Source organism: Engystomops pustulosus, chromosome 6, assembly GCF_040894005.1.
Source record: "Engystomops pustulosus chromosome 6, aEngPut4.maternal, whole genome shotgun sequence".
NCBI lineage: Eukaryota > Metazoa > Chordata > Amphibia > Anura > Leptodactylidae > Engystomops > Engystomops pustulosus.
The window spans coordinates 86,646,860-86,674,070 of NC_092416.1; the positions used below are offsets into that span (position 1 = coordinate 86,646,860).

General features: G+C 39.8%; 1 protein-coding gene across 1 annotated transcript in view; it reads right to left on the bottom strand.

The window, feature by feature from the left end:
• Window positions 1-1,400: 1,400 nt before the first annotated feature.
• The window catches only part of LOC140063940 (MOB kinase activator 2-like), a 34,559-nt gene continuing 8,748 nt past the window's right edge, over window positions 1,401-27,211 (bottom strand). Inside the window, exons 2-6 of the mRNA XM_072110234.1 lie at window positions 24,858-24,956; window positions 21,294-21,442; window positions 15,844-15,937; window positions 4,073-4,197; window positions 1,401-2,356 (exon numbers count right to left, since the gene is read on the bottom strand). Of these exons, the coding sequence (XP_071966335.1) occupies window positions 2,079-2,356; window positions 4,073-4,197; window positions 15,844-15,937; window positions 21,294-21,442; window positions 24,858-24,895 (684 nt within the window). The 5' untranslated portion in view covers window positions 24,896-24,956 and the 3' untranslated portion in view covers window positions 1,401-2,078. The remainder of the gene's footprint in view (window positions 2,357-4,072; window positions 4,198-15,843; window positions 15,938-21,293; window positions 21,443-24,857; window positions 24,957-27,211) is intronic.

Below are 27,211 nucleotides of genomic sequence, written 5' to 3' on the forward strand. Positions count from 1 at the left end.
AATATATACAGTACCCCCCCCCCCCCAGTATAAAACTATTCTGGCCCCATAAAATATATACAGTACCCCCCCCCCCCAGTATAAAACTATTCTGGCCCCATAAAATATATACAGTACCCCCCCCCCCCCAGTATAAAACTATTCTGGCCCCATAAAATATATACAGTACCCCCCCCCCCCAGTATAAAACTATTCTGGCCCCATAAAATATATACAGTACCCCCCCCCAGTATAAAACAATTCTGGCCCCATAAAATATATACAGTACCCCCCCAGTATAAAACAATTCTGGCCCCATAAAATATATACAGTACCCCCCCCCCCCAGTATAAAACAATTCTGGCCCCATAATATCCATATAAGGTATACAGCACACACACAGTATGCAACAAATATGGCCACATAGAATGTATACAGTACTCCCCCCCCTCCCACGATAATGACACCTCCCCACTCCCCCTTATTTAATTAATTTAATTACTTATTTAATTAATGAAAATACATGAAAAATAATAAAATAATACTCACCTGCAGGCAGCTGCTCCCTCGGCGCACGGGTCCCGTCTTCACGCGGCTCTCCTGTGAGCCGCGGCTCCGCACAGTGACACAGGCGCGTGACGTCATGACGCCTGTGTCGCTGATTGGAACGGAGCGACGCAGCTGCCAGAAAGGCGCTGCGTCGCTCCGCATATAAATCGCGCCTGAGTCTTAAAGAGACAGGCGCAATTTATTTAGCAGGTGCGAATTTCGCCGCCCTTTACAGGGATCCGCATTCTGCCGTCTGAGGCGAGATTTTCATCTCGCCTCATGGCAGATGCGGCCCTGGGTATTAGTCTTGCTGACTTCACCTCTAGTGAGAAAGATTTTTGTCAAACAGTTTCAGAACAGAAAATGCCATAACTTTGAAAACAAGCAGAATGATGCCTACTTTGTGCTGCTCATCCTCTTTTTTTCTCCAAAGGGGGAATCACATATAATAATTTGGTAAAATCACTATAGCTTTACAGTTATGCTTTAAAGTATGTGTCATGTCATATTTTTGCAGAAACTTTTCTAAACAATGTCATGGTAACGATAGATGTTCTGCAATGCTCAAAGGATAACATTACCTATAACATCTTGCTTTCATCTCAAAGTGCATCCCATTGTAATATTTGGCACCAAGTAAGCCATAGTAGACTGTCTTTACTGTTTCATGGAACAGATATGACTCTTACCTGCTCAGAAAAATTTATTTTTCTTTCAATTAAATTTTAAAAAGTTTTAAAATACCAATATTGTTATGAGAAAGTGAAGTTGTCACTTACGAGCTTCTGTGAGAAGAGGAGATTGATGGCTTATATAAGTCCAGATACTGGTGCAATGATAAGTGAAAAAAGCACACACACAGTTTTTTTTTTTATACATATAAAGTCGATGCCTTTTTTTTACTTAAATGAATAAATTACAAAAGTTAAGTGCATTTTTTTTTTAAGAAAAAGTAACATATCCCCTGAAGTAAAATATACCGTACATGTAACTGTCAGCTCTATGCATTTCCATAAAATGAGAAATTAATGTTTATATTTAAAATTAAAATATTTCGGTTCTTGGAAAAAAAATAAAATAAAAAAGTGCCCATTCTGGAGATTCTGACCTTTGCAAATTTTACATGTAAAAGTCTTTATATGTCATCCAGTGTTGGTTAAAAAAAAAACAACTTCGCCCATAGAAACAGTCTTCTGCCTGGTAACATAGAATGTCTTTGCCAGCACTGCCTGTATTTCGCTTGTCTTAGCAGATTTATAAATCAATGCCATCTGTGATTGATGCACTTGGTGGATCCCACAGTGTGTGGTCAGCTCAAACCAGCTCCATGTGATGCTACAAGCTGTCTGCTAACACATCTCCAAGAATGCCCTGTAACTCGTCCATTATTTTTACTTTGTAACCTTTAGTTTGGCTATAAGAGATTGTGCTCAAGGTGCTATGCCAAAAGTTAGATTACACAGATATATTGTAGATTTTGCTATATTCATAGTGGTAACAAGTCCTGGTGGCAGTATATGTAAAAATAGGGGCCTATTTGTTGTGTTCTTTCAGGTGTTGCGCGAGTGGCTTCCTGAGGTTCGAGGAGGTGGGCTGGAATGTATCACAGCTGTGGTTAAGTCTTCACTTAAGGCCATTTCTTTGGAATCAAGGAGGTGAAATTCTGCACAGAAGAGTAGGAGGTGGAGGTACAGGGTGTTAAGATGAGGATGCAATTCAAGGTTCACGACTGTTCTGAAGTGACATGTATAAATATGACCCAGGAGGTGAAATAGGAGACGGAAGGTCTTCTGGATAGCTGGTCTGAAGGCTTTTGGAAACTCTTTACCTAAAGAAAAAGAAATTCAGAAGTGACACTTTAATGAACAAGAACAAGGTGGTGACATAAACAGAGGCAACTCAGGACGTGGAGTAGCCTCTGTGAGCTTACATGGCTAAGGCTACTCAACAATATGCATAGCTAAGCAGATACGCCTTGATGCGTGGCATTGCCTCTTGTTGATGCAGCAGCTTATCCTGTGCCGGTTCAGTGGTTCCCGGCGCACTGGCGCTCAATGAAGGCTGCAGATGATCAGGAGCTTTGGCGCGTATGCAGAGCTCCCGTCCAGCTGGCAGTGTGCAAGGAACCACTGTGCCTGTATGGGTCATGCAGGGGGCTGTTCTGCAGAGGCAACTCAGGGGCATGGAGTAGCCATAACCTTGAGGCTCAAGAAGGCAAATTCATGCCCCAAATAGCCTCTGCAGGTATATAAGTATAAAAACTTATAAGAGGCATTGCAGGAAACCGTAAAAACAGTCAGGGGTTGAGACAAGCATAGGGAATCTACCGCTGGAACTACTAAGAAAAGTAGATAATAGATGGTAGATTTTCCCCAAGGAAACAGAAACCACTTTTTACTGTATGCAGCCCTGTGTAACAACCAATTTGGACTAAAACTAGAACTAAATTTTGCTACAACATTTTATTTAGGCAAATTCTGTTGTACAGGACACAATGCATGGGGGGGGGGGGGTCAAAGCTTTGGACAATTGCTTTCTGATAAAGTCCACAAACAAGAAACGATCAAAGGATGTCACATTGCTTATATCATGAGTCATGAAATGTAATTCATGGAAGAGCACGTTGTACGGCCAAAACAGGGAACATTAAGAATTACACAGTTTGAATTGAACTCAATAAGCTATCTGTATAATGCTTGGATGTGCCGATAACATTCCAAATGTGACACACTAAACAATAAACGTGTGCAAAATGATCACGGCTGAAGAAGGACAACATTAAGAGTCCTTCTTTTTAACTGAACACAAAGCAGAAAGTCTTCATATTGAATGGTTAACTATAGGCAAAGTGCCAGAGACCAAGCAGGTGGCCGCTATTGATGAGATCATGTTTTGGCACCATGATAAAACACTTTCAGTACCGTCTACAGTCATCTTCTTACCACATTGTGTATTTAGTACGGTAAGTAACCGGTTAGTTATTTGTATCAGGATCAGTGACTCCGTTACTCAAGTAGCTTAGCTGCAAGAGTTAACTTATATGGTTACTATTATTTTCAAGCAGTTTGGATAACAGAGTAACACAGCCAGTGACCATTTCTGGCTCTGAAGGATTCAGAACACAAATGCCCTTCCACGTCATTCCTTATGGTGGCACCGCAGGGGACTTGAAGACTCACACTCTCCTAGATGACTGTAAATAACTAGACATCTAAGCCATGGGGCAATACGTCTTTCAGCTTATATTTTGGGAGACTCTTCTATCATAAAAGGGAATAAAAGCAGGCAACCCCTTCAGTGTACAATTTGTGATATTACATTATAGGTATATTAAAAGAATCATCATGTTTACAGTCTGTAAATAGCATCAGAAAGATGGTACATTATAGTCAATGGAAAAATGTGCCTAAGGCTGCTTTTATGTAATATTATTCCTATAAACATGGCTTCAGTGTGCTCTGCATTTAACAAGACATGAAACAGAACCATTCTGTGCTTGAAGCAGAGCAGAGATAAACCCTTAAGGAAAAGGCACATTACTCACTTTGTTTGGTAGGAACCAGGTCTTCATCTGTCAGGATTTTCTGAATGATGCTGGCAGCATAGTCTGCATATTGTGGCCCTGAGCATTTTCTCTTGCGCCCCTTCTCATCCGTCCACTGGATCTGCCTGGAGACACAAACAAGCAAAATATAAAGACCAAGATATGGGCCTTGTTTGATATTTTACACACTTATCCATCTTGCAAAGTAGAGGTCTGCTTAAAGGAAATCTACATCAAATCTAAATCAAAATCAAGCATGATAAACCATAGGCAAACACTCATAGATCCAGACACCAAGCCCCTCCATGCTGTAGTTTCACAGGTTGTTACACTGTCTCCCCCCTGCCTCCTTAGCCTGATGTAATCTCACTCCAGCAGAGGAAGTTTTAGCACATAGTGGGAGAGGGGGGGGGGGGGGGCTCCTTGTACACTGTAACAGCCTGTGCATATGCATCATGGAGGAGCCCTGTAAACGCCCTCAGAGCCCTTCAGGATTCATCATTATTTAAAAGTAAATTTTAGAAGGATGGAGGCCTTGGGTAACAAATATATGATTACCACAGTCACAGTGCCTGGATCTATGAGTAAGTGTTCCTGGTTTACCATGCTTGATTTTAATGGTAGATTTTCTTTAAATTCTATAATATCTGACCAAGTAATGGATAATGTATGCAATGCACTAGTTGAAGGCGCTTGTGCAATGGCTAAAGACTGCTTGTTATGGCACAATTCTAAATAAAGCAGGGCCGCACATTCAGGGTCCAGGTATACTAAGGCCTCCTAGTATCTCCGGCGCAACCAAAGGAGCAGATTTAAAATCAAGTTCTGGCGCATGCCTTTCATCTGTTAAATGGAGAAACGGCACCTAAATCCACATCTAAACTAGGAAGGACAGATGTGCTTGTTTGATCTGTCCTTTTTTGGGAGAAATTGGCTGAACTGCAAAAAACCATACAACGAGCTATGCCAGCAAACCTCTGGCAGGATCTGCTTTTTAAGAAAAAAACAACATTTTACATATATAATAGATTGTTCATATGATTGTGCTGACAGATTAAATTTATAAAAAGTTATGGCTCTCTAACAGCAGAAAGGAAAAACTGAAAAAAAAAATATTATCCTGGTCCTTAGGTTTTAGGCAAAGTTGGCAAATTAGTTATACCTGCTACTTCTGTATAATTAGTAGCCCGATTTCTGAGCCAGATTTTTCAGATACATACACATATCAATTCCATTCTTTAAGACCCTGGCCCCTCGTATATCTTAAAGAAAATCTACCATCGAAATCAAGCATGATAGACCAGGGACACTTATTCATAGATCCAGGCACCGTGACTGTGGGAATCTTCTTATATTTGTTATCCATGGCCTCCTTCCTTCTAAACAAATCACCATTAGCAATCAAGGACTGCTAATGTCGGACGTGCAACCATTTTATTCTTATAAGGCCTTTTTATCAGAAGTTTTTTTGTGAGTATACGAAATAAAAAGAAAAAGTTTTATGCAAAACCCTATTGCACCATTGTGTGTTCTTTCTCTCCTTATTGGTGAATGGACTTGAAGTGTTCCCTTTCCGGACCCCAGCGGAACCAACGTTGGAGGAGTATGAGTTTTTGAGTCGGAAGACCGGACACTCGCACCGCATATGTTTGAAAATGGAGAGGTACTGTGTCTTTTCTTATTGATTATTTTTTAATTATTTTTTATCTAAATATTTATGGAGGACGTTGATGCAGAGGGACTTTTGCATTTTTTGTATTTCTACGTTTGGATATTTGGACTTTTATCCGTTTTTTGTCTCTCTTGCACCGTTACGCCGTTCCCTACAGCGGATTTGGTTTTCCTTGTTTTTTCTATACATCAAGTAATTTAGACTGCACTAGTAAGTTATTATAAAGATTTTCTAAACCTGATAGTCCCTTCACTGCAATTTTCCGATTGATATTACAGAGTCACATGCTTTGAACCTGACTTGAGATTCTTGTTGTCGGTGTAAATAGTTTCTGTTTAATAAATATGCACATGTGTGATAGCCAAGAAATATGAAATTTCACGTGGATTCTATAAACACGAAGCCCTATACAGAGCAAGAAGCACATTCAAGCTGGCAAGTCACCCATGCTTTTTTTTCACAGCACTGCCATAAAGCAGAAATTAAATTGATAAATTGATCTTAGCTACTGAAGATACTTAAACATACATCCACAAAAAAAAAAAATATAAAAATGTACCTTTTTACCCTTATTATCGAACTAGCATTTTATACTTAAATGTTTTTATGAGACAAAGGCAGATCAATTTCCAGTTCCTCAGGATAACGTCCATACTCTCTACTGCATCCTAAAAGTCTTTTTTACGGCTCATGAACATAATAATATAAAAGGAGGACATGTGCTATCCGATGAAAATACGTTCCAATTTACTTCTATAAGCTCAAGCACAAGGTCCTATCAGGATTGGCTCACTGCACAAGTGCGGAGGGAGAAGGGGGGTGGGTGAGACAGGGTATAAGCCCGTAGAGCCAAATCACTTAGGAGCTAGGGTAGCTCCTAGGGCTCGTTAGTATAGTTTTAAAAGTTGATTTTAGAAAGCAGGAGGCCATGTATAATAAATATAAGATTACCAGTTACAGTGCCTAGATCTATAAGCAAGTGCCCCTAATTTATTATGCTTGATTTGGATGGTAGATTTCTTTAAACATCTTCTAAAATTTGGCTCTTAAAAACATCACAAACACAACTTTTGCCAGTAAGGCCTCTTCTCAGACAGACAGTTCCCTAGAGACTTCTAGAAGCTACGACGTCTGTTGTAAGATCCTAAGATCGGCAGTATCGGAAGATTGTATAAATTGATATACTTTGTAATTCTTATATCTCCTGTATTTATTAAACTTTGTATGTGTTACAAAAATAACAACTGATTAAGAGGGGGAAAAAACCCAGGTTTATTGCACTGGATAATTGCACAATGTGCTGGATAAAAGAAATGAGAAAAGATGTCTAGAACTGTATTAGAGATCATTGCAGAAATCCTAGAAAATTTTTAGGGATTCAGTTCTTATACATCTTATATCAGTAAGCATTAGATTTTAGGTTGCCATATATAGGGCTCCAGTCTTCACTCATGAGCAATATCTAAAATGGGGTCAAGGCCAAGAAGCAAGTATATACACGCTATATTTATTTCATGTGGGTACAATAGTGACAGATTCTCTTTAAAAGAACATCTATCAGAATTACGAATGGTAGATGTCCCAAACTCGTCACATCTGTCAGGGGATGACCTCGCATTTGTTATCTCTCAGATCATCAGCATTCTTTTAAAAACACTTTATAAAAATATTCAAATTAACCACAAACGCTCCGAGCTACATCACCCAAGGGCCTCTCAGCTCCACCAGCATCTAATATATGCCACCATATATAATGGCAGCCTGGTCCCACTCGACGATCTTGATGTCAGCAGCTCAGCGGCTCACCAGGCCTTCATGAACATGCCAATGTCCAGGGAGATGACAAAAGAGAGGTCATCCCAAGACAGACGTCATGAGCAAGTTTGGGACATGTACCATCAGTCATAATGTGATAGCTTAACTAGTTATGTGTTGTTTTATGTTGTGTCACATTAATAGTCTTCAGATTTATTATGCACATTATGTGCATTTTTAACTGGTATTTTCATATTGGGTACAGATAAAAGCTGAAATGACATGGGGGACTAGGCTATAGACCACTTCCATTCCTGGTGGAGAGAGAAGCAGGTGCACAGGGAGCTAATTATATGTCCCTGGGGCCTGTCTCAGCTGTTTCTGTATATACACGTTACATAGCAACTTCACATCAACAAGGCAGTGTTTGCACACCTCATACACAGACAAGTGTTACATTGGATTTCCCGAATCCAAGTCCCTAAAGACTGGCAGCGAGGTCATCTAAACTGATCTTATATAACACAAAAGGAGAAATGCATTTAGCCTTGGGTACGTTGGGCACAATGAAGGCCGATTTACCAAGAGGTTCAGGCCTTTTAGTAAATCTGGCACCAAGTATCAGCACCAGAAAGTAACCTCCACTAGGTCTGATGTCAAACTACAGTCTTCACCATTTTTCCAGTGGAGGATATAGTAAATATGGGGTGGGAGGGTTATTCGATAAAAATGGCATGTGGCATGGAAAAGCAACAAAAAATTTCAGAAATGGGGCTTTTTACATGCTTTGTCTGCCAGTAAACCAGTAGCTTCTTACATGTCTTGTCTGCCAGCAATGCATTTACATTTTAGGGGTGCATTTACTTTTTAGTCACTATATTTTGCATTTTGTTAAAATTTGTAGCTGAAATGCTAACCCCCCACCTAATTCTTAATTTTTTTTTAAAGAATCTGTACATACAATCCGTTCAATAGGGGTAGTATATCTTATTGGGGATATTATATGGTATGCAGTATGTCGATTGTTAAATGGCAGTATTGTTGTAAAACTTTTTTTAAGAGATAGCAATCAAGTTTCTTTAAGAGAGACTTCCCTTAGATTACTGCGCCGTACCTACCAGGTGCCAACTAGGTTACATTGTGTGTGCGTGTCCCACCATTGGCATGTATGGTGGCCCAGTCCAGATGTCTCGGAATTGTGGTCCACGATTGTCAGGATCATGGACTTATATCCCTCTCTACCATTCTGTGTGTCTTTTGGGAGATGAACCGATTACTGTTAATAACAGAACAGTTTTCTACAATTTTTGCAATAGCAAAAAAATAAATATTGCTAAAAGTTGGAGAAAACAGCTTGCTTAATGTTTCTGTAGTCACTAGTTGTCTTAATCTTATGGCATATGAACTTATTGAAGCAACTAGAATGGAGCACTTTGATAACATATGACAACCATGGAATAAATATTATATATATATATATCACAACAACTTTCGCCTTCGATGGGATTCTAGTTGTACTACCTCCCATGATTACCAATATGGATTACCAACCTACTTGTCTCGGCTTTCCCTGTCTACATCTCTCATCTGTCCTCATCTCATATTGACATTCAGTTTTGTAACTTATGCCAATACATGCAATTTTTTTACAACCCCCTCCATTTAGAACCTTTTGCTGTGACCGATGTACAGTTTTCTACATCTACATAAAACAATGGCCTAGATTTATTAATAGTGAGGCAGAATGCACTATGTGCACTGTCTTCATGAATGTGGCACACCCTGAAGGTGCCCAAAGTGCTTAAACTGAAGGCAACAGGTTTTTTTCTGGTGCACTCAGTTTAATGGGCGTGCGCCACAATGTGGCGGCCCGGCGCGAATGCGCACCGGAACACCCATTTACGTGCACAGTTTTGAGTAGCAGCGTGCATAGTGCAGACGCAACACAATGCTGGTGGGAATACTTCTTAAATACATGTACAACCAGTTTCCACATGTATTTATGTTCAGTCTATGCCAGAATACTGCTGCAGACTGCTATTTCTAGCTTAAAAAGCGGATTTTGGATGGTTTCACTCTCAGTAATTTCATGATGATCTATTCATTTGAAAATATGACTATGAAAGGTATCTTTGAAATTTACAAATGTTTATTTATTACATTTAGGAGGTTTGAAGCTAATTATTTTCTGTTTGGAGCCTATTTACTACCATCAAAGTAATTTTTTCTTATAAAATTTTACACTTTAAATCAAAATTGCATGAAGGTACTTATGCCCATAAACTCCTTAATGCTATTTTGAAAATGGGACAAGTGCCTGCTTTCAGAAAATATAGAGTTTTGTGGAGTTTAGTATAATTCATTAAGCTGTCATTTCAGTGTTATTTGTACATGTCAAAATTGCAAAAATTGCTCTAACCAACAACACACCAAAATTTCCAGAAACGCAGGGCAGGGAAAGGGTTAAAAGGCAGATTTAACAAAAGGGTATGATAATTTGCCATAGTGTTAGACTCTCTACTCTTACTTTTCACCTCCTATACGTTGTCAAAATACTAGCAAAATTATTGGTGCACAGGATCTTTCACCGAGAAGGAGTGGCACAGGCAGGCTTTTGATGCAAATTACAACAGAAACATGTCATAAACAGATTGATAAATCTAACCCTTAGTGCGTCTCTTCATCCGTGCCCTTGTCATTTCACCTTTACCTTTCATTTCAAGTATATATTTCCTTGTCAGTATGCTGAATTCCATTAGTGGGCCTGTCCCCTTTACAAGACTTCCTGTTACGAGCACTGACATGATGCCAAGCCCAATGTTTGATTAGTAGAAAGCAGGAAAAAAAAATACTGCACTATTTTTATCTTCATTATTTAACCCAATGTCACCAACATAAAACTGTTCTGCATTATAAATGTGAAGGACTCTATTCCTTGTGTCTTGTTCCTGCCTCTATATTCATTTTGATGGAGTATGCACAACCAGACAAATTTGGGATTTCCAGGTTATGCCATTCCATGATCCAAGCTCCATTCCAAATAATGAAACATTGTGCCTGTTGCTCCTTGCTCTACCATAGGATGAAACTACCGGTGCCATCAGGGTGGTGCTCTACAGAAGTCTTGGACTTGAAGCAGCATGGGCCGTTTAATGGATAAATCTGCCCAAGAATCAAATTTATATGATAGGTAGTAAGGATTATGATGTTGGCAAAACATCTTGTCTATAAACAACACATAGGAGGTAAAAAGTAATTTTACAGACACCAATAGGAATGCAGCTGAGCAGTACCCTAGGCGCCCATGAGAACTAAAACCTCAAGGCAGACTTTGTACTGAACTGTATGTCAGGGTTCATAGATACTGGGAGTTGTTCAGCTTTTATCACATACCATTTTTAGCCTTAAAGGAAATCGACCAATTGATTTCATGCATTATGAACCCAACATAGCTTAAGAATGCTTTAGCTACACTGATGCATAAAACATATCTTGTTTAATCCCTGAACTGAGTGCTTTTGCTCCAAAAAAAACATTATAAAAAAAATTCAGGACCTTGGGAAAGCTGGGTTTCATGCTGGCTGCCTACATAAACAGAGATTCCTCTACTGTCCAGACAGGATAAATCAACCTGAGCTGGATGACTCCTACACAGCAGCTGGGGGATGGTGCAGCAATTGATCTTCTATCTTCTGCCTGTCAGGGACAACACAGTGATTACTATTCTGGCTTATGCTGGGCAGGACAAGGCTAGAGCAGTGCATAATTACAGTGAGTAGAGTGCTTGGACAGCCACAGGAGCGACAGAGCTTCAATTATCATAATTTTATCATTTTTTTTGAAGCAAAACCACTCAGTTCAGGGAATAAACAAGATAGGATTCTGCATCAGTATAGCTACAGCATCATCAGTGGTTCATAATGCATCAAATCTAATGGTAGGTTTCCTTAAACTAGTTTTGAAAGTTTATTTTAAATACTATTCTTGACAATATTATATTATAAATATGCAGTCAATTCCAAAGCTCCTTCTGTTAATGGCTACACAAAGCAGGAATTTCATTGTGTATCGGTAACTTTAAATGGTCACCAACTTTTTAAACTTTGTAACTACAAGAACCTTTATAAAATATATTAATATATATAACTTGAAAGCCATCAGCAAACATATGCCAGGTTGGACTTGGCGTACTTTATCACAGAAGCCTGTGAACAAAAATTTGCGGGTTTTTGAAAACTCTGCAAACACAGGGCAAGAACGCCCCTTGCCTGCCTACTCTGGGCCGTGCCCCTCTACGCCCACATGGCGTGGAGGTGGTGTAGTCACATAATAAATTTGTGATTATTTCACACCAGAAAACTCCCATAGTATATACACATCGTATACACACATTGGGGGTTATTTATCATATGGCGGTGCTTATGCTCCGGTGTATGATAGCCCCGCCACTACTCTGCTCTCGGCTACGGCCTGCGCAGCGCTTATCTCTATGGAAGGCCCTGCTTGGCTTAGAAATAATAATAATTCTTTATTTATATAGCGCACACAGATTACGCAGCGCTGCACAAAGCGAATTTTCCCTGCACAGGAACGCCCCGCTGCACTCCATTTCATGACAAACAAGCCCCCTCTGTCTCTTCCTCAGTCCCCTTTATTGAAGTTGCGCTATTCACAGCGCATAATTAATTATGAACTGCCTCGTGCCACGGGCCCCTGAACTAGCGGGCACCCTTGCAGCCACTACGCCTGTAGTTACACCCCTGATAATAACCCTACTGCTATTATCCCTTGCCTCTCATAAAGGTTATGAGCCCTCACAGACTGGGTCCTCCTTCAACTTGTAATTTTTGTGCTATTTATGTGCACTCCTCTTTATGTGTACCTAGAAGAGGCAGGGCCCCATAGCATACTCCTGAATGGGGCAAATATACATAGTTGTACACCCACACATTTATGCACTCTTACACACATACACATATTTATACACTGATACATACATTTATACACTTAGTGTGATGACATATGTCCCGTTGTTGGACAGTTTTAAAGCATGCATTTTCAGTTTAAAAATGCATGCATTTTAAAAAACGCATGCGTTTGGCTGCTTTAAACTGCTTTAATAGACAGGTTCAAAGCTGCCAAACGCATGGTAAAGAGTAAAAAAAACGCATGCGTTTTTAAAACCTGTCTATCCTGTTAAACGGGTTAAAAAAAAACCCCATGTTATCTTAATAGATAAAGCAGGCAAAATGTGTTTTTAAAACGCATGCGTTTTCAAACGGACTAAAAACGCGTGCTTTAAAACGGTCCAAAAACAGGAAGTGGTGAATCACCCTAACACAGATCTGTCCCAGTAGCCGTTGACCACATGGGGGAAGTACACGGCAGGAATTAGAGATGAGAGATCTCTATTCATGAGATTCTGCTGTCCCCTCTCTCCCCCCGACATTGTTTATCTGAGCTGCCAATTCATGCCGTGTACTGTGAAAGATGTGTACTGTTATATACAAAGTACAGCATAACATGTATATAATAGTGCACATCCTCCATTCTTCAGTGTGTCAGGTGGGATGGCTGGGCCCCCGACAAAGCAGGCCCTATAGCAGTTGCTACAACCACTACTGCATTACGTCCCTGCCTGTCATGCAAATTAACCCACCCAAAATAAAGGCTTTAGGGCCCTCGTCCCTAAATGGTTCCTTTCCATGGCTGTAATGTTTCAAAAATCAGTTTGTTAACTTATATGCGGCTCATCTGATTGAGCCAAGTCATTCACACTAATTGAGTCATGCATATTAAAATATACGTGCATTTCCCTGCCTCCTTGTTCCCGATTGACGGACTTTGATATTCTTTTGTCTGGAGAGCTTGGTTACATCATTGGGCTCTTAAAGTCATGTGACCAGGATGACATCATCTAAGGTCCTGTTAAGTCTGCAACATCTACCTCCTGTATGTATCTGAACACATGAAATCACAGTAGCCTCCATTGAGGATGCGGAGAAGTAGAATTCCATGCAGGCTGCTGTGATTTCATGTGATCAGATATATGCACGGTGTACAGTTTGCTAATGTTAGACGGCTAAAAAAGCTATGTTGATGTCACCCTGATTGCATGACATGCTGAGAAGAGGCATGGGAAGGAGGTAAATGGGAGGTTTTGGCCATGCAGGACAAGCCTTCTCTGATGCCAGGGAATATATTATAAAATTGATTTATTTGGATATAAGGGGTACAGTTTTTAGGACTTTTTTATAAACCTAGCTGTATATGTGAAAATGTGGCGACAGGTTTACTTTAAGTGTGATACCAAACAAGTGCAGCATCTGGAGTTTGTTGATTTGTTAAATATAACAAAAAAAAAAAAAAGAAAAGTTGAAGGGTCAGCTAAAATTTTTGCAGATGAGCGCACATTGCTACATTCCAGCACTTGCTTACACTTAATCAAGGCTCATTATTTGTAAATATGATTTAGTAGGTTTAAAACAGACATAAATTCACTGTAAATGTGAATGTGTCGACATTTTCATGACCTGCCATTTCTCTATAATGTTTATATTGGTCCAATAAACAGAGGAGCTGTCCAGAGAGAATCCAGTTAAATTTAGTACAGACATTTTATGATGTTTTTACTCCCCCCTTCAAACTAGGCTCCATGCCAAAACGGACAAGGAATTTTTATCCTTTAAAAGGTGTAGCCGGATTCCTTGAGTGCAGGCCTATACTTGTACATGTTTATTATCAGAGTGCTTTGTGCTTTCTGCAGAGTGTCATTTTTTTCAGAGAAAGGGGAGCGCTTTTGAAACAAAGACCAAATTACACAGAATTTCACTGGAATCCTCCTTCATGACATTTATACAAGAAAATCATGTGTACAGCTCACAAACATTAAAAACAGAAAGTTCTACAGGAGTCATAAATGAATAGAAATGAGCCAATCCACTGAAAGACCCTGCAACTATAATGAATGTGTGTACATTTCCAATATGGAGGGGATACTAAACTAGACAGATAAAGTGTCCCAATGTAGCCCCCCCCCTCCCGAGTAATATACGCTTGCCTGGAAACTGTGATTTAAGATCTTCCACTAAAACACTAGAATGAGGTCTAAACCTGACCATATACTGGATTGCTTGTGGTCAATATCATTGTTTTGGACTATGTACCATCTATTTCAAATAGTTACCACATGTCCCAATGTATTTTTATAGGATCATGCACTCAGCTGTGCTTTCAACAGCCCCATGTATGAAATGACAGCTTGAGCCACAAAACAAGGAGCTGGTCCTATTCCTGTGTGAGCAGATCTTACACAGGTTTTACACACGGGCCACAAAGAATGGACCAGGGGCATCCCAAGAACAGCCCATACTGGTAGGTAGCCAGTCATAGACAGCTCTTGGCCAACAGCTATTGGTACTGTTAAAAATCAAAGCATTTGGCCAACATTAAAGGAGTTTTCCCACAGCATGACCAATTTGACATTCTTTGTGCAGCGCTGCGTAATCTGTGTGAGCTATATAAATAAAGGATTATTATCATAATTATTATTTTTACGGTATAGGACAAAACGCCTAACTTGTTTGGTGGGTAAACCTCTTTCATCTTCATTGGGAAAGAAGGCAATACCCAGCTATTTCACTTGGCATTACTTGAGGGGTTCAGAAGGTATATGTATGGGTTGTATAGACCCCTAAGTATACTCTCCCCCTGTAATCCTCTAATGCTTTAATCATAAAACAATAGATGGAGCATTAACACAGCCTTGGCCACAAGTTAATAATTGACTGATCAATAGTGTCATAATACACATGGAAAAAAGCCAAAGCTAAATGACTCAGTCAGAGGGGCATCATGTGATTCTCACGTAGCGTAATTTCACCTTGTGGTATTACACCATTGCAGTCCACTAGTAATTTAACTTCTTAAAGTCTAGTTTGTTGTCATAGCATCTCCAACATTAAATAATGGAGTAATCCAACTACATATCATGGTAAATTACCAGGATTCTTGAACGATTTTCATAAAAACAGACCATACAACATGCTTAGTACCTGTGCACACAACATTGCTGTGTGTGTGGACCCTGTAAGGCTCCAGAGTCCCAATAATGGACTAGCAGGCACTTTGTGTTGCCGTCTTATCATTCCTGCTTGAGGCTCTGCATTCATTGCTTCTATAGCATGATTAAATCATTGGAAATCATATTGCATTCTCGAGTCTTTATACAATACATACTATTTTTCCAATGGACATTCAATTTTTTCTAACGGCATGCAAAAAAGGATTTAATTTAAATATAGATAGTAAGGTACATTTTCATGTATAAATATGAAATACTCACGTTGACCAGGCCTTCATTGTTGGACAAGAGGATATTGTGCAGAATTCAGAGATAGATCCATACATGAGACTGACATGGTTGTAGAAGGCAGAAGCTGGGGAAAGTGTAAAAAGAGGAATCATAGTAACTCCAATTGTATATAGCCCTTGTTTATTGCCAATAAAGCAATTTTGCCCTCTTGTGACTTACAGCTACAGTATTGGTTTCATTTCCAGTTACCATAATTTAGGACATTTGATCCAACTCGGCAGCTCTGATACATATACAATATTATGTCATCATAGAGGGTTCCATTGTTTTGGAGTCACATCTATTGTACACAGTATTTATAGGAGGACAGGAGAATCATACAGTGCAGAAACAGAACTGAAGCGTTGGTATTGTACACAGAGGAAATACAAGTACAGTATTTATAAAGTATTTATAATGTACGGTTTACAAGTCGTTTAAGGCAAGCCATTGACATTTAATGTTGATATGCAATTATAGGCTGTTCAATCATTTTACTCAGTTTTTGGCTAAAGATAAAATATCACCACAAGTACCATAACTTCTTTCATTAAATAGTATGAGAGAAGCCAAGTTTCAATATAAAAGAAGGAACATGTGGGGATCATAGTTGTCATACAACCAAGCTTTCACTGCATTTATCGGATGGAAGGATTTCAGGGACAAACATCACATTTAGTCTCTGGTAGGAAAATCCTGCCAACACATCCTGCGGTGCCACAGGCGCCATCTATTTTTAACAGTCTCATTTGTACCATAACTCTGCATTATGTCTAACCTCTGTGATATACAAGTAGTGAAAACAGAGCCTGAGCTCCGAGTAGAGAAATAAAGAAACTCAGAAGAGTGAGTTTGTGGTAAAAAAAAAATTGGACAAGAAATTGGAAGTCAGATCAAGAAATTCTCCTTCAACATCAAATGAGCAACAGATGCTGAATAAGAAGCCCTCATTCACAAGATAACTTTATTGTCTGCAGTTCACGTCCTTTCAGAATGCGCCCCTACAGTACATCCAGACAGAAACTGATGCTTCTTTTGGTGCAAGTTTTGATTTTTAGTGCAGTTTCTTCATTAAATTTGTAAGATATCTGTAAAGTGTTATCTTTAAAATCAAAATCTTAGCTAAATTGTTGTGCAAGATGCAGTTCTTCTCCAGGCCCTGTCATCCATACATTTGTGTTATTACAATCATTCAGCTTGAACGGTAACTGGCTGTAGAGAAACCGTGCAGTCCCACAGGTTTGCCACCTCCACGCTCCATTGGCGTGGAGGTGGTGTAAAGGGTAATAATAATTGCAATGTCTGATGGTTCACAAGGCACTGCAATAATTTTAGGGCTCATAGGTTGTGCATGGAGCCTTAGAGATCGAAAGAAGACCCGAGTAGGTGACTAAAAATATATTTTCTTCAGAAAACATGTTAAAGTCCAACTCCTTTAACCCCTTAACGACTTGGCCTTTTTTATTTTTTTCACTTCCATTTTTCACACCCCACCTTCAAAAATCTATAACTTTTTTATTTTTCCACATAAAGAGCTCTGTTATGGCTTATTTTCTGCGTAACAAATTGCACTTCGTAGTGACGGTATTTAATATTCCATGGCGCGTACTGGGAAGCGGGAAAAAAATTCCAAATGCAGTGAAAATGGTGAAAAAACACATTTGCGACGTTTTCTTGTGGGCTTGGATTTCCCAGCTTTCACTCTGCGTCCCAAATGACAGGTCTACTTTATTCTTTGGGTTGCTACGATCACAGGGATACCACATTTGTACAGGTTTTATAATGTTTTCATACATTTAAAAAAATTAAAACCTCCTGTACAAAAAATTTTTTTTTGATTTTGCCATCTTCTGGCGCTAATAACTTTTTCATACTTTGGTGTACGAAGCTGTGGGTGGTGTCATTTTTTGCGACTTTTGATGGCGTTTTCATTGCTATCATTTTTAGGACTGTACGACCTTTTGATCACTTTTTATTAATTTTTTTATATTTTCCAAAATGGCAAAAAAATGTCATTTTTGACTTTGGACGCTATTTTCCGTTACGGGGTTAAACGCAGTGAAAAACCGTTATTATATTTTGATAGATCGGACATTTTCGGACGCGGTGATACCTAATGTGTTTATGATTTTTACTGTTTATTAATATTAATATCAGTTCTAGGGAAAGGGGGGTGATTTGAATTTTTAGGTTTTTTTAATATAATTTTTTTTTTTTAAACTTTTTTTTACTTTCACTTTAACTATTTTTCAGACTCCCTAGGGTACTTTAACCCTAGGTTGTCTGATCGATCCTACCATATACTGCCATACTGCAATATGGCAGTATATGGGGATTTTACTCCTCATTCATTACAATGTGCTGATAGCACATTGTAATGAATAGGTTAAAACGAGACAGCTTCGGGCCTTCGTGAGGCCCGATGCTGTCATGGCAACGGATCACCGCTCCCCGTGACGTCATCGGGGAGCGGAGATCCGCGCCAAGATGGCGGCGCCCATGCGGCGCCATCTTTTTGAAGCCTCCGGCAGCATTGCCGGAGGCGATCGCGGTGAAAGCACCCGCGATCGGTGCTAGCACCGATCGCGGGTGTTACCGGTAAGCCTTTGCTGCAATATGCAGCAAAGACTTACCGGCTATGGAGAGGGCTCGGCCCGCGAGCCCTCTCCATGCACCGGGACCCGGCGCGCGCCGTACTAGTACGGCGCGCGTCGGGAAGGGGTTAAATGGTACACAAAACAAATGGTGCCAACAAGACATGCAGTATCAGACACCCCAGGAACCACTACTAAAATGTCTTGACTTGTCTACCATCAATATACCATCAGAATCAAGCATGATAAACCATAGATCCAGACGATGTGACTGGGGTTATCTTCTTAAATGTGCTATCCATGACCTCTTTACTTCTAAAATCAAACTTTTAAAATGATGGTATTGAGCCTGAAGAGAGGTGTTACCAGAGACCCTACCTGCTTCCTCTTCACAGGCTGTTTCACTGTCTCCCCCTCCCCTCAGCCAGATGTACACTCCCTGCAGCAGAGAAAGTTTCAGCACACAGTTGGAGGGGGAAGTGCTCCTGCATAGTGTAACAGCCTGTGAAGCACATAAGGGCACAGGTAACTCACCCAGAGACCTTCTGCTTTTTAGTATACATTTAAAAGTTGATTTTAGCAGGAAGGAGGCCATGGATAACAAATATAAGATTGCCACAGTAACAGTGTGTGGATCTCTGAGCAAATACCCCTGCTTAATTTTGACGGTAGACCCCAGAAAACAATCTGTCCACATGAGTGCTACCGTGGATCAGCTCCATACATTTACACCAGACACACCCTATGGACAAATCTGGGATTTGTAGTAGAAAGTTTTACCGAGACAGAGGTAAGAAACTCCAACTATGTGCTGTTGTGTGCAGAGATAAAGTACCCGACACATTTCACGTTTTTCCCCCTCGCTGGATATAAGCAGCACCAAAATTATCTGGCAGATACACTGCTCCTACTTCTCCACTAGATAAACCTGCATAGTTGGCATGGAATCAGGACTAGTAACCCTCTGCCAAATTACGGTTTGTCTGGTGGTTACTTAATGTCTGTGTCCAAACTGAACAACTTGTTCATAGTCAACCAGTGAAGGGCTACAATGCAATAAACAAATTGGCGATTAATCTCTGCCCTGATCCTTGACAATATTGAGGCATGAACAATTTTTCAACCACAGAGCAACTGTAAAACACACATCAGCTGTGAGCAAGCTTTGGCTTCTGTCTTTTATAAAAATGCAGATGGTTGACAAAAATCATTTTGGTGGCTTGCACATGTCCCCATTTACTTCTATGGACTAATACAATACAACTTTATTGATAAATGCACATTTTAACATCATCATGTAGTGAGATACAGAGAGTTGGTACTTGCGGATCCCAAGTTGAGAACATGGCTACAGTTACAACATACAGTAGCTTAGTAATGGGCTTCTTACTCAAGCACCAAGTATGTGACAATTATGTAAAGTATGGCACTCATCACATACCACAAGGAAGAAAACATACACATGCCTCACCTGGCATGATAAACATTGCATTCTCACAACCTGATCCAAACATGGGAGACAGAACACAATGTAAAGTACACAAAGGACAGGTCTAGGAGATATGTTGTCACCCACATTATAAGCTTAAAAACATAACTAGAGAGCTTTACAGCTGTAGAATCAGTGAGACTCTTTTCTAAAGTCATATAGATAAACATAGCAGATTAGCATAGCATTTAACCAGATTCTCTGATAGGACACAACTTTTTGCACCGTAAGATGATCTGGTAAATGAATGATTGTGGCAATAGAGGTCCATTGCTACCAACTTAAATTTAGACCAAACTTGTCCCATGCAGTGGGCACAGCTGCTTGGCCTCCACCAGATACTCCTTAAAAAGAAGAGGAGCCCAGTCAATCATTTTTATAGGCTATAGTAAATAACTTACTAGCATTCTTTGTTTCCTGTTTTTTAGATCTCTGCTTGCGGTCATTGAATGTATATGAATGTGAATAGTGTTGTCCTCGACTTATGCTACTATGGATTTTAAGATTTGGATGGATTTTCTGAACACAGTAAATGAGGAGATTATCGCTATTAAGGAGTCACTCAAACGAGGAGAAAGGGATTCCAGAGACCAAAAAGCTCCTTTCAAGTCTATAGAATCCTCCCGTAGAGGAACTTTGTAAACACTCGTAAGATGTACAATAAGAATCTGCCCTTTCATTTGTATGACTGCTTGGAAACCCTAGTGGCCTTATTCTATAGATTACAATCTGCTATGGGGAGCATGTGTACACAGATTTAAGTGACAAATTTTGTTCTATCACAAGGGTTGTGCAATTCCAGGAAATAAATGTTATTTTTTACATTTTGAGAAGTTATACAAAAAGTGCTTAGTGTTGTTATGTATAAAAAGTTTCCTTACAACTGCTTACTTCTATTGGATAGAAATCTGTCCATGATCATGTGATTTCACACAGGTGCACAGCTCATGATATCAGATAGCTCTCGTTATATTCTGATGTGAACGAGTTGTGCACCTGTGTGACATCACGTGACCATGGACAGATTTCTATTCACTGGAAGTGGAACAATGAAACTTCCTATAGCAAGCCAGCATACAGAGATCCAGAAAACCGTGAAGAATTGAAATAGTTATTTAATTGGAAAATTGTACTCGCTATATTTTACAAGCAATTTATTTATTTGCTGAAACGGGATTTGGTTCTGCTGCCTGTGCCCATGATCAAAAACAAACATTCAGGTAGATTATTAGTATCATGATCATTTTCTCAAGTAAAAGACCCATGTAGTGGATTGTGTTAATCACTAGAGAAATCAGATATTAAAAACCAAATGGTTTTTTCAATCAAGACATCTTAACAACGACTAGACAACTTACCATTACTTGCCAGCCATTCATCTACATTGAGTCCTTTGGGTAATGCCACCAGCATCAGGATATCAGCATCTAGTATTCGTGCTCCTGTATATCGCGGTTCTAGGTAGAGCTTCTCACTTTCTGCGGCTGCCTTCTTTTTTATTCTATTGCTGCAGTAAAAGAAGATATACGTCAATTTGTTTGTTATGACTTAAATGACATATTGTGCACAGGCTTTGTTCTGGCCTTGCAGAATGGGTTCCTGCGTTCCAATCAAGCACAGTAAATGTGTTTTTAACATTTAATTATCAATGGGAACGTATCTTGAGGATTTAGGTGCATAAGCCTTAAGCAAATGAATATACAGGATAGTTATAATTGTACAATACCCATGAATATTTATTGAGAAGCAGAACTTTAAACATTGTAAATAAATTAAATAAATTAGGAGAAGTCCCATGTTGAATTGATTTACCTGTCCTACAAGACATCATTCATCATAAGCTACATTCAGCAGCTCCCACCTAAACCTGTAGTAATAGGCCTGGGTTATGTGATATCAATGAAACCAGGGGACAGGATAGCAGAACTCATTTGAACTCCTTGTGGCAACCATGCTTTCCGATGATACAGAATGGCATAACAGAAGTACGCTGGCACATTTCTCATTTCTAGAAAAGCTGATGTATGCAGCAGTTTTGGGTTCTGATTTTTGAGAGATATTCTGAATCCCCGTAGTTTGAAGATAAGGAGGAGGAATTACGTGAGGAATTTCTGCTAGATAAAACAAGGCCGATGATGCATTTTAATTTAAACTTATCAGTGTAATATATTATGGTGTTTGAAACGCGCCATAAGGAAGTCACCTGCACTTCATACTGTTTGATCGGTGGCTGACTTCATATTTATGATAATGACAGGAAATGATAAGTGACAGCTAGAATTAGAGCAGGATAGTCGGGCCTCACCTTTATCTGGCTCCCAGCTTTACACCCGTGCATACTACTTGCACTGCTCTCCCTCTAGGTTCTAACAAGCCTATAATAATTGGGTGGATCTTCTAGGAAACATCCTAATAAATAAACATTTATGAGCAGTTTACTGCATCTAATAAATAGTTGTGATTAAAAGGTCCAAAAAAATTAAATAGCATTTTCCCTTGAAATCCCTCAATAAATATAAGCCAATGGGGATGGATATATCACTCTTGTGGCTTGCTGGCTGCCTTTTATCAAGTGCAACTTAGTAGAGAGAAAACTAGAATGGCCGTCAGTGCGCTTAAAAAGTCACACGGCAGAACAGTGTGCCTAAAGAGTCACACTGTTATGGGTTATAATTGTACCCATATTAGTTGTTAGTAAAAACAAGTGGAGATGTCTTTTTTTATTAATAATATGGTTATAAACACTATATACTGTACTGTGATGCAAACCATCCAGCTGGATATAAGAGAATTCACAATTTGTTGGCTTTTAAAATAATGTTTTACTTCAAGTGTTTTAGGGAGTGGGATACATCTATAGGGATTTACAATATCTATAAATACACCCATATAAATGTGCTTAGAGTTAGAATAGAAAATTCACAAGTTCATAACATTATTATCACATCACTGTATAATAAGATTCAGGCTTCCTAAAACCTTGATCAATGCTTGTAGCAAAGAAACCCGATCTGGTGGGTCTAGTGTATTGAATGTCCAAAGGATAGAGAATACCAATCTGATCACATCATTACCCATAATTTATAAAACATCACATCCAACATATGTCCTGGTGCTCCTTTCAATATCTTTTGGAATGCCAGAAAAAGTTGAGCACTGATTATATTCTATACGCTAATGCTGGACATGACCAGCACTCTATTAGACCTTGAATAAAGTAGTAGGATGTATACTTGACCTGCTAATCCATCAATTAGTGGAAATGGGTCCCCCATTCTCATAATTGGCGGGACTCCAGGCTGTGCAACCCCTAGGTGACATTCTTATAACTTATCCTGTGGATAGTGAACAATAGAACGTGGGACAACCACTTTATTTAATATTGATGGTTGATTTAGGGCACCTAAGGGCCAATAGTAAATTCCTGGGATCCTTTCAGTGACCCTGAACAAAGAGACGAGTGTGTTACATCATTTCCTGTCCATGCATTGTCTTAAGGAAAAACTGGTAAATAAAACCATCCTGCTTACATAAGGGCTGCTGATAAGATCGCCCACAGGTATGTCATGACACATCACATAGCTGTCTAGCAGTCTATATTTACTTCTTCAATGCATGGTTTCCTGTGAGGGGAATTTTGATTATGATGATAAAAGTACAATTATGATCATCATTTTGAAATATCAATTAAGGAAAAAAAATCAGATGCTTAAATGTATCTCAATAAGCAGTTTTAAGCTAAAGAGCCTAAAGAGCCATTTCAGCACAAGCCACATATTTTGATAGGACATGGCCTGAATAACTGGTTATAGGGGGGTTTAAGCTCTGAGATCAAGGTCAACCAATTTACTGTTCTGTTCAATGAGTCTCCTAAAGTGGCAGCTTTTTGTAATGTGCTTTAGCTAATAGAAATGTATTACACAGTACTTTTTTATCCAACGGTTAAGGTGAGCTATATCAGAGTAGATTGGCCCCTCTCTTGCCCTTCTCCATAGAGTTTACAGAGACATATGACCCTTAGGCCGAGGGCACACGTGGTGTTTTGAACCTGTTTTTGGGCCGTTTTTAAGCAGTCCGTTTTCCAGTTTTAATTAAGATAATTGGTAAAACCTGTCAAAAACGGATGAGTTTTCAAAAAACGCATGCGTTTATTAACAGACTGCTTAAAAATGGCCCACAAACCCGATTCAAAACCCACGTGTGCCGCCGGCCTAAATGGTGACTGATGGGATATCCCAATTTTCTTCTAGATAATTTCCATGCAATGCCTAAAACCATACAGCCTTGGTCAAACCATTTTTGAGTACGACTTTGAAGGTATGCAACAGGTATAGCCAGATTTTGTTATAAATCAACCCTATTAGCCAGCAGAGACTCGTCCATGCGCACACTATGATGCGGCGGTGTCGCTGCTGATGATGTCATAGTGCGTGCCGGCTGGCAGATCGCGGGGACGCGTCTCTGCCGGCTAATACAACATAGAGAAGATAGAAGAGGAGCAGCACCGGCAGAGGGCGAGTATGTAAGTTTTTTTTTTGTGCTTGGCCAACTGCTGGCTACTACTGCTATACTACTGGGGGCTGGCAGGCAGTATACTACTGGGGGCTGGCAGGCAGTATACTACTGGGGGCTGGCAGGCAGTATACTACTGGGGGCTGGCAGGCAGTATACTACTGGGGGCTGGCAGGCAGTATACTACTGGGGGCTGGCAGGCAGTATACTACTGGGGGCTGGCAGGCAGTATACTACTGGGGGCTGGCAGGCAGTATACTGGAGGCTGTGACCAATGCATTTCCCACCATCAGCTAATACTTGAGTCAATAGGTTCTCCCAGTTTTTGGTGGTAAAATTAGGGGTCTTTTTCCAGCATGCAGACTGAGCAGGTTTACCAAATGGAATTAAAAATAAAGAAGAACACTTACTGCTTTCCGAGTAGTTTCCCAACTGCTTGAAAAACCATTTTGCTGGGTGCTTTTAATGTAGACAGAAGAGCAGCTGCTTCCCACCTTCACTCTCAAGACCTGGGAATGAATACGAGAGACTGTCAGAGGGTTGACTGTATCTGTTCTCCAAACATGAACGCGAAACAAAAGAGCAATGTAATGCAAATGACCTGCCTGAAACCACACACCCAATAACTTCCAGGGCTACAATTATTGTGCAGATTAACCAGGAAGCAATTGTATCCCTCATTAGTGTCACAGACACACACCAGGTGGCTGCAAGGGCCTAGTATTATCAGGATTTGTTAAAAATGGATAGATATAGTCATGTAAAGACATGGAGCTACTGGGTCTCTACCTATTCTAGGTTTAAAAGTTGTACTGTTGATTGAAAAACATTGTAGCCATACAGGAGATCTGTAATAAAACGTGCAGTCTTAGCACCTGACCTGCTGAACTTACAGATATTTTTAGGACTTATTCAGATGCTTTATACTGCATAAAATTGTGGGAATTTTTATGTGATTTCCCTATTAGTTTAGCAGTATTTCTATTTGAAGTCAAATATAGAAAGCAATGCAAAAACACTACTTTCTGCCATAGCGTATAAAAAAAATCCATGGAAAAAACAATGGGCACATTCTTCTTGGAAAGATTTCTATTGCCTGTAACTTATAAGCTGCTTGACAGTAGCACATACTTGACACATGGAATATAAGTACGGTATATTCACCTTACAATTATCCGATTTAGCTGACAAGAAGGTTATCCATGGTGATAAAAAAAAAAAAATGTTCAAAATATTATGCGGAACACAATAGAACAAAACATTGACGCCAATGAACTAATTATGGACGTAGTAACCTTTATACCATGCAAGGTCACATTCCAAGACAAATAATAAACTCTCTCCACACTAGGACCAAATTAATTATTAACTAAAAATGCTAAAATTTACTTCTGTACCACAGCAAAATTGTTCTATACACAAAAATACTACAACTCAAACCATATAGTGCTTGCCTCTGATGCAGAATCTGTGTGCACCTGCACACCCCTACATCAAGCAGTCATCACTTATCCTAAGAATAGGCAATTCATTTTTAAAAATGGACAAACCCTTCACGTAAATCAAACTTAGTTCACCACAGGGTTCTATGGTGATCAAAGTTTGTTTTTCGTGAAACAAAAAAAGTCAAAGTAACAAAAAAGTTTCTTGATGCAAAATATGAATGTAACTTCCTAAGATTATTATTTATTTCACATGCAGATTTACTATAATGCAATGATTTAGCAAAATCATGTCATCACTAGTGGAGATCCAGCTACTGGAACCCACTGATGGGGCGTGGGCTTCACCGTTCATGTGGTCCTCTGCATAGTTTACTGGGCACAGCTCTGCTCTACACAAGGCTGCTTTTAAGCAGATATTGGTGACCTATCAATAATGGTGCAGTCACTTGTTCCGTTAGTGTTGCGTTTCCTTACACAACGATAGTGCATGGGGAGCGGGACTCGGCTCGTTTGTGCATGCGTTTCCAGTAAAACGCATGCGATAGGAAACCTTTACCGCATATGGGACTGGGCCGAGTACCACAAAACTAGTGGTACGAGTAAACGCAGCCTTAGGGTGATGCCACACATGGCATTTTTGGTCTGTTTTTAGTCCGTGTTTCCCAATTATCTTAATAGATAAACAGGTTGTAAGCAGCCAAATGCATGGTAAACTGCCAAAAATGGATGTTTAAAAACTGACCAAAAACGCCATGTGTGACATCACCCTTAGCGGCACAGTGGCTGAGTGAGTAGCACATCTGCCTTGCAGCACTGGGGTCCTGGGTTCGAATCCCACCCAGGTCAACATCTGCAAAGAGTTTGTATGTTCTCTCTGTGTTTGCGTGGGTTTCCTCCGGGTACTCCGGTTTCCTCCCACACTTCAAAACATACTGTTAGGTTGTTTAGATTGTGAGCCCCATGGGGACAGGGACCAATTTGACATGCTTGTGCAGCGCTGCGTAATCTGTGTGCGCTATATAAATAAAGAATTATTATTATTATTATTTATTTTTACGTCCTTATTCCCTTCTATGGGCTCAAGCACGTTGCTCTAGATTCCAGGGTCCTGTGCATGAACCAACTTCCTGAGAGGCAAAAGAGTTGCAATTCAGGGTTTGCATCCAGGCAGCCATTTTCAACTGCACACATTGGGGCGCATATACATGTAAAATGCTGGGTGCGGTGATTCACGAAGATTGTGTGCCAGAAATCATGAATCTGTCGCTTCCCCGCACTGGCCCGACAGAGTTCACTAACTTTTTTGTGGTGCACCTTTA